We start from the raw sequence: 8,866 nt of genomic DNA on the forward strand, positions 1-8,866 counted from the left end.
TTTCTCTGTGGCTTTGGAGCCTGTCCTGGAACTAGCTCTGTAGACCAGGCTGGTCTCGAACTCACAGAGATCCGCCTGCCTCTGCCTCCCGAGTGAGCTCTCAAGTTTTTGACTGTGTTTCTTTCTTCCATGTGTAGTATTCCTCTAAGACCCTTCTGTAGGTAGTGTGGGTTTAGTGGTAAAAAACTGTTTTACCACCCAATATGCTCTTTTCACTTATTAAACAATAACTTTGCTGAATATAGGCAATCTCAGTTGGCAGTTATTTAGTTTCTAGACTTAAATATTCCATGTTTTCCTGGCTTTGGGGCCCTCTAACAAAGAAGATGTAATTCTGATGTCTTTGCCTTTTTTGAGTTATTGCAGCCTTTTGTTATTATGTAGTTTTAGCATTGTAACTATGATAATAGATTCTTTTCTGGACATGACAATTCCGTGTTTGAATGGTGTTGAAGCTTAGATGTTAATTTCTTGGAAAGTTCTGCTATAATTTCATTGGCTAGGTTTTCTATGCCTTTAGATTGTACCTCAGCTCTTCCTACCTATAAATTCTCCATGTTTGAGAGTCCTTGAAAGTGGTAGTTGTGTTCATTTATTTCATTACTTATGTCTAAATACAGTCTTTCCTCAACTTCATCTTCAAATTCCTTTGTTTGGAGACAGGGTTTCTCTGTGTAACTAGCTCTCCTGGAACTCACTCTAAGACCAGGCTGGCCTCAAACTCAAAGAGATCCTCCTGACTCTGCCTCCTAACTGCTAAGAGTAAATATGTGTGCCATCACAAGCCTTTCAATTCTTGATATTCTTTATTCTGCTTAATCTAGTTAACTGGTGATGATTTTCACAGTGTTTACATATTGAGTTTTCATTTCCAATAATTGTTCAGTAGTGTTTTTGTATGTTTGTTTTTGTTTGTTTGGTTTTTGTTTTTGTGATATTTTTGAGACAGGGTTTCTCTGTAAAACAGCGTACCTGTCCTGGAAGTCACTCTGTAGACCAGGCTGGCCTTGAGCTCAGAGATCCACCTGCCTCTGCCTCCTGAGTGCTAGGATTAAAGGCATGAGTTGTTTGGGTTTTTTGTTTCTCAAAATATTCATTTTCTTACTGAATTCCTCATCCATGATACTTTATTATCCAGACTCTGGGCATTCATCTGCTTGTTTGTAACCTCTTACAAAATGCTTATTGGAATTTCAATGGTTTCAATATTGCTGGACTCAGTTTAATAACATATTATCTTTAGCAGAGACATGCCACCTACCTTTTCATATTTGTGTTTATGTTTTGTGACTTGTCTATCTGTCAGTACAGATATACTTTCTAGTTTATTATTAGGTTTAGAAAGCTCAATTCAGGGCTCAATTCCAATACCACTCAAGAGAATAAAATAACTAAGAAGCCATTTTGATAATACCAAGACTAAATCAAAGCTGATACAAAAATAGTCTTAAAAATAGTCATACTCAACTACTTTATCACTAATGACCATAGACAAGTAAGTAGAACATTTAATGTAGAGTAAGCTATAGGCTTAGAAAGTAATTTGCTTAAGGCTAGCAAGATGGCTTGGCCAGTGAAGACATTTACCACAAAAGCCTGAGTTTGATCCGTAAGATCCACATAAAGTTGAGAGGAGGGAACTGAATCTACAAAGTAGTCCTCTGACCTCCACACACATGCACATATGCATACACATGCTAACACACATTCATGCACATGTGTGTACACACACAATTTTAATTAATTAGCTAAAAAATAATAAATTAAAGAAATAGAGGGGGATGAGGAGAAAGATAAACCAATGATGTTGAATAAAAGAAAAGAGGAAAGAATATTAGGAAGAGGAAAAGAAAAAGTAAGGTATTCTTGAAATACTACTGTACAGAAAAGAAAAATAGAGAGAGCTGGGGAGTTGGCTCAGAGTTAGGAGCACTCGTGCAGAGGATCCAGGTTCCATTCTCAGCTCCGCATGAGGCCTCACAACCATCTGTAGCTCCAGTCCCAGACATCTGACAATCTCTTCTGAACTGCACAGGCACCAGGCACGCACGTGGTCCACTTACATGCAAGCAAAACCTCCATACGCATAGTAAATTTTTAAAAAGAAAAATACACAAACAAAACCAGATAACATTACAAGAGAAATGCAAATCATAAATGCTTCTTTTAAAAATAATAATGAGCTAGTGAGAGGGCTCAGCAGTTAAAGCACTGGCCACACTAGCTTGTTGACCAGTGTAAACTAGAACCCACATAAAGGTGAAAGTACAGAACGGACTGCATACATGAGCAGTGGTATGGACACCCACTCATACACATGAAATACCATAATTTTGAACAAATAAATAATTAAATACTAAAAGTATAGCAAAAAGAGAAAAACCCTAATTGAGTGGAGGAGAAGAAAGAAAAGGAGAAAGGAGGGAAAGGAGGCGAGAAAGAGGAAGAAAAAAAGAAGAGGAAGAGGAGGAAGAAGAAATAATTTTTTGACAGCAAAAACCTGAAGCAGCTTCTTCCCAAAACATAGAATTTTGGAGTTTGCAGGCAAGTGGAGAGCAGTCAGTTGGAATTTCCTATCCTTCCTAAGGTTCACCTTGTTGTTAAATCTGAACCCAGGAATTGTCAGTTATCCCAGACAGGGCTGTATTTGTGCTAGGAACATTCCTTCTTTCTGTACCAGGTGCCATTGATGACTGGGTGCACTTAACCCTGCAGTCTGTGGGGCAGGTAGGTTCTTTCTCCAGAAATGTATTGTTCTTCCTCCCTGCACAGCCCCAACCACAGATGGCTTCCTGGTTTTGATTGCACAGCCTTTCTCTTCTGTACTTTTTACCTGTGTGTTACCCTAGCTAACACACTTCCTCTCTTCCTCCCTTTGTTAGTCTTACACTTCAGTCATGGTATACTAGAGCCAGTTTCTAACTCACCATCTTTCCCCCAGAACAGCCTAATCCACATAGGATTACTTAGGGGGAAAACCATAAAACATAAATATTTTTGAAAAAGTAAGAACAAATGAACCTGAAGAACAATGTATTCTGGGATTTAGCAAAATTCCATACATTTTTGCTTGTAATTACTGTTGTCTCTCTGGGTGCAGACCAACACAGGAAAAATAGAGAGTATGGGGGCTGTGCATTTGTCTAAAGGCAGCAATTCCAAAGACTCAAACAAAATACACATTTCCCCGAGAAAGCCCATGGCTCCTGCCCCAGTCAAAGCTGTGGCTTTGAAATGAGCTTGATCCTATAAATATCCTTTTAGTCCCTAGACAGAAATAACTGTGCAGTGTTTCGTGTATCCCCATGCATAACTTGAAACTCAAGTCAAAGAATTGGTTATCCCACCCAAGTGTTCCATGAGCATACATCTTAATCGGAAGTGACTATTGGAAATCCTAGAATAGAAAATAGACTTTTAATTCTGTAACTCAAAGAATGAACCAAGCAGAAATCAAAATTTTAAAGTTCATTTTGCAGCACTTGCTTCCCATGAAGTATTGTTATTTCCTGCATAGTTCCTGACATCCAACACGCCTTAGGAGGTGCTTCCTTCTGTCTCAGCTTATGTGTGGCCACACTCTTAACAGGCAACACACACTGTATGGCCATGTTAGATTGCCCATGTATTTCACCTGTTCCTTAGCAAACCAGATTGACAAACTGCCTTTCTGTCTTTCCACGCTCTCACTATCAATGTTCCTCTCTTTAGACAATCCTTCCCAAGTGGGAAGTGTTGTTGTCACAATCAAAGTCTTAGATGTGAATGACAACGCTCCAGAGTTTCCCAGGTTCTATGAAGCTTTCATCTGTGAGAATGCCAAAGCTGGACAGGTAAGGAAAACCCTAAATATACAGAGGTAACCCTTAAAGATAACTGTCTTAGTGAGGGTTTCTAGCACTGTGATAAACCGTCATGAACAAAAGTCATTTGGTAAGGAAAGGCTTTATTTCATCCTACACTTCCAGGTAATAGTCCATTACTGAGGGAAATCAAGGCAAGAATTCAAGAAGGGGAGGAAATTGGAGGCAGGAGAGGCCATGGAAGATGGTTGCTTACTGACTTGCTTCTTATGACTAACCTGACTTGCTTTTTAACACAACCCAGGATGACCTGCATAGGGTGGTACTACCAATAAGGTGCTGGGACCTCCCATATCAATAATTAATCAAGGAAATGTTCTATAATCTTGCCTATAGGTCAGTCTTATAGATACATTTTCTCAATTGAGGGTTGCTCTTTCCAAATGGCTCTATCTTGTGGGAAATTGGCATAAAACTAACCAACAGAATAACTGAATTCATGATTGATAAATGTTTATAACAGAAAGAGCTCCCAACTTCTTTATATCAGGAGCAAACTATTTATTTGTTAAGATAACCACTTGGAACCCAAATTACATTTTGTGGTCTAACCATATTCACAGGCCTGCAGTTGGTAGATCAGGTTGCACATGAAGCAAGGTTAGGAAGAAGGCAACAGAGTTACTGTGTTGAGGTGGACAAGTTCTGATGGGTAGGTTGGGCTTCTAAAGTTCTAACTAGGTGGTTCAGGCTTTTAAAATGATGGGGTTTTTTTTTTGCTATCATACTTTTTGATTGATACACATAATACAGCATAATATTTGTTTACTCTAAAATATGATTTAATATCATATTTTTATGCTATGACAAAAGAGGCTAAAAGTAGTCATGAATTTAGAGGATGCTCAGTAGCCCAATGAAGAAAGCCATCCCTCCTCACTTGAAGGCTCTGAAAGAGAAGCTGCACTATGACAAGAGAATAACATCTTAGCCACTTCTCCTACTTTTGGAGGTGTGGGTGTCCTCCACTTCTAAAGACATCTCTAGTTGTCCTTTGTATAAGACTTTGAAGTGCAATTTATCTGTGACTTGGAGTTAGGGGACAGTATCACAAGCCTGCCCCATTTGTCATCTTCAGCCCGAGATATGGATCACTTAAACTATGATATGGATTCTGGGTTTGAAGGCCTTCAGTAGGACACAGCTAAGGCTCTCATATTGTTATATGGACCACCAGTTCTTCCTGTACTTGCCCAACACTGGTCATCCACACTCTACCAGGTGTGCGTGTATACTCTCCTCTTACAGTGGATAAAAGCCATACAAAATTAAAATGCATGTCTGATGATTAGACAGGATGGAATGGAGACTTCTGAGTGAGGTATTACACAGTGGGGCTAAGGACTGTCAGGATAATGGAGGCCTTTATTGGGGGGTCACGGTGCTCCCACCAGACTATCTACCTACCCTTCCAAGTCCTAGCTCAACAATACACACAAAATTTTAAGATCTGTCTTAAGATTTTTCCCACTATATTGTCTGTTCAGAACATTCCCTAAGAAACATTTTATCTCTTTACATTTGGCAATCAAAATAGAAGAGCAGAGGATCTGCATCGGCTTCTCCATGGGGAAAGGGCACATGTGAGCAGCACTGGCATGAGACTGTACTGTATGTAACTCTCCACTGCTTCCCTGAGCCTTGGCTGTATTCCTACCCTATCGCACCTGCTTTGAGATTCAATAGTCAGACATTCCAGGAGGCTTACCCTGAGGCAGAGTTTGGATAGAAAATGTTTGTGAGATCTATAAAAAGGAAAGACAGAGGGACTAAGTCAAATAAAAAAATTAAAAGTCCAACTGCAATAAAGTTCTACTAACATTCTTACAAAATTCTAGAATAAGAGCTTTCCCAAGTTCAAGGGAATAGGGAAGCCTTTATACTACCCTGCATCACTGGACTTAGGCTGCCCTGAAGGGATATAACTCTGTAGTTAAGGTAGCAGTCTGCAGTGAAGGTGATCCCTGAGGAGACCAGAGGTGAGGAGCAAGGAAACAAGTCCTTGAAGTATGAGAAATCCCTTGGTGGGCGGCCTCCCTAACCTTCAGCATGTTTTAAAACTCTGTGCCCTCAAGCTGACTTTTGATATAGTCATTTCTGTCCTGGAAGAAAGGCAGCCTTTCCAGCAGAAACAGGAGGTTTACAGGGCCAGGCCCAAGCTGAATAGGAACCATCTGTGCTACAGGGTGTTACAGTGAACACCAATGAAAAGCAGCTCATCCAAACTTTGTCCATACCTCACTGCACTATGGCCACCTACCTCTCTGTGACCCTGCTTTCTTTAATGGCTTCTCCATGCATTTCCATAGCCTTCATGATAAGTATTCCTTTTCAGAACATTGTGGAAAAGACAGAACGTGGCCAATGGGTTCAAGGGGAAGCCCTCTTGCCCTCCCAGCCACTGAGCTCCTTTTTTTCATTTTATTTTTCCCAACTGAGCTATGCCCTCATATCTCTGACTCTAGTCTGCTTCCCACAATGGTGAGCTTCTGCTCCACCCTTTCTAAGTCCCTTCCTGCCAACAGAGCATGCCTGTCCTGTGGCCCATGCCCTCCCACACACAGTCCATAGCTCCACACTGCTCTGTTTATTTCCTAATGATAGTGATGATTTTTAAACCTGGGTTTGTCCGAGATGGCAATTCAGTCAATTTAGTCAACGCTTACTTGATGATGGGATACAGACTGAGTGAGAGGGGGAAACTGGGGACACCTAGGACCTTGTGACACTCCATGCTTCTTTCACTTCTTCACATTAAAACACTTCAAAGTAACCGGCCAAACTGCAGGAATATAATCCATTTGAAACACGTAGGCCACACTTATTCTTTACCTACTAACATACTGAGGATCAAGAACATGTTTAATTAATCCTGAACTGTTGACGGCGTGGAGGGTCTCCAGGTTAGCTTCAGGACATCTTCTCTTTGTGAAATGACTTACTATTGGAATCAGTGTTTAGGCTTTCACTAGGCTTTGCCTTTTCCACTGGATCCAACTCACCCTGAACTCACATCTCTGCTTCAGCTCATCCAGACAGTGAGTGCTGTGGATCAAGATGACCCTCACAATGGTCAGCATTTCTACTACAGTTTGGCCCCTGAAGCTGCTAACAACCCCAACTTCACGGTCAGGGACAACCAAGGTAAGCAATGGACCTGGGACTATCTGTGCTTTTCTCCTGCTCAGACTGGACATCTTGAGTTACTAGACCATACTCACAGTACCAAGTTTTCAGGTTTTCTAATAGCAGGGCATTAATGCTAATTTGTAGTTACAAAGTGTTGTTTCATAACATCAAAGACAAAGAGTGCCCCCTGCTGTCTCTAAAACCTTCGTTCTCTATCAGTCTAGAGATATTTGTTGATGCTTGTTCTGTGAAAGACACTATTCAAAGCACAATGATAAATTTTCTTCCTTGAGTCCAACTCAGAGCAACGTGTTTGCATTCTGAAGGGAAAAACAACCTAAAGTTCTCAGAAAAAGAAAAAAACCTGAAGTAACATTTCTAACCAAAGATCAAAAGGGAGGATGAGTATAAAGCCCCCACAACAAAAGAGGCAATGTTAAATTAAAGGGTAATACTAACAACAAAGATTCTAAAGGTAGCAAAGTGCAAATACAAGAACTCAATAGTATTCACAGAATTCAAACACTTTTCTATGGAGCCAAGATCTTGTAAAGCAAACGGCACTGGCCTCAAATGCATGACCCTCCTGTCTAATGCTCCAGGGTGCTAAGGCCATAGTCAGTCACCATCCACCTGACCTCAAACAACTTTAGGTTCAGAAAAAGCTACTCAGATGACATTCCCATTGCAGAAGGGGCTTGCTTTCCAGTACATCTCTAATGGAATTAAACTTCTAGGACCTTTCCAACAAGCACTCTTTGGCAGAGAGGTTTATAGACTTAGCACGAACTTGGGGGCTCAAATGGGGAAAATAAGGACTTTCTTTCTCCAACTGATTATACTTCAAAGGAAGGTCACAGTAATTGAAACTACACATTTAACTACTTGACAGATCCCTTTGTTAATTCTGCTTCCAACTGACTTGGGTATCCTCACTTCTCTGGGCCTCAACACCCTCGTCTTTTTTTTTTATATTGATTTTATTGAGCTCTATATTTTTCTTGGCTCCCTTTTCTGCCTCTCCCCTCCCCTTCAGCCCTCCCCTATGGTCCCCATGCTCCCAATTTGCTCAGGAGATCTTGTCTTTTTCTACTTTTCCATGTAGATTAGATCCATGTATTTGTCTCTTAGGGTCCTCATCAACACCCTCATCTTAAGAGTGGCTTTGTAACAATCAAAACAAAGGGGAAGAAAAGTGGCAAGGTCAGGCGTGCCTTGTCCTCCTCTCAAACACCATGTTAAAGATCTGAATTACTGCTACAGCCTCATACATACAAGTATTTTTCAGCCTTTTAATTACCATAAAATGTCTATGGAAGGAATACTTACAGTTAAATACCCTGAGATTTTGGTATGTTTATGTATGGTATATGCTATGTTCACATGTACGGGCAGATATCAGGTATTTTCCTTTTGATTTTGATGCTTATTAGTGTGTATGTGCATGTGAGTAGAAGTACCCAGTACAAGTACAAAGGCATGAGATCCTTTGGAGATGGAGCGGGTGCTGGGAGCACAACTCAAGTCTTCTGCAAGAGCTCTTACCTTAAGCCCACTTTTCAGGTCCCACAGGTCTCTTCTTTGAGTATTCTTTCTGTCATATACAGAGGCAGGACCTCTCATTTGAAGCCAGAGCTTGCTGAATCAGCTAACTGAGCTGATCTGCTGGCTCCAGGGTTCCTACGTGCACCTCCTTACCACTGAGATTAAATGTTGAAATAAGAGCTGCGGAGCTGCCTCCCCGTGCGTCCCCAGCACCCTGCCGCCCGCATGGCTATAGCTTATGACCCGAAATAATTACACGGAAACTGTATTCTTTTAATCACTGCCTGACCCATTAGTTCCAGCCTCTTATTGGCTAGCTCTTACATATT

At 40.9% G+C, this 8,866-nt stretch overlaps 1 protein-coding gene across 1 annotated transcript in view; it reads left to right on the forward strand.

Annotated features, from left to right (window-relative positions):
- Positions 1 to 8,866, forward strand: part of Cdh20 (cadherin 20) — a 255,653-nt gene that overhangs the window by 232,951 nt on the left and 13,836 nt on the right. The window contains exons 9-10 of the mRNA XM_005348282.3: positions 3,712 to 3,833; positions 6,890 to 7,007. Coding sequence (XP_005348339.1) covers positions 3,712 to 3,833; positions 6,890 to 7,007 — 240 coding nt within the window. The remainder of the gene's footprint in view (positions 1 to 3,711; positions 3,834 to 6,889; positions 7,008 to 8,866) is intronic.

Source organism: Microtus ochrogaster, chromosome 6 (assembly GCF_000317375.1).
Source record: "Microtus ochrogaster isolate Prairie Vole_2 chromosome 6, MicOch1.0, whole genome shotgun sequence".
In the NCBI taxonomy this organism is placed as follows: domain Eukaryota; kingdom Metazoa; phylum Chordata; class Mammalia; order Rodentia; family Cricetidae; genus Microtus; species Microtus ochrogaster.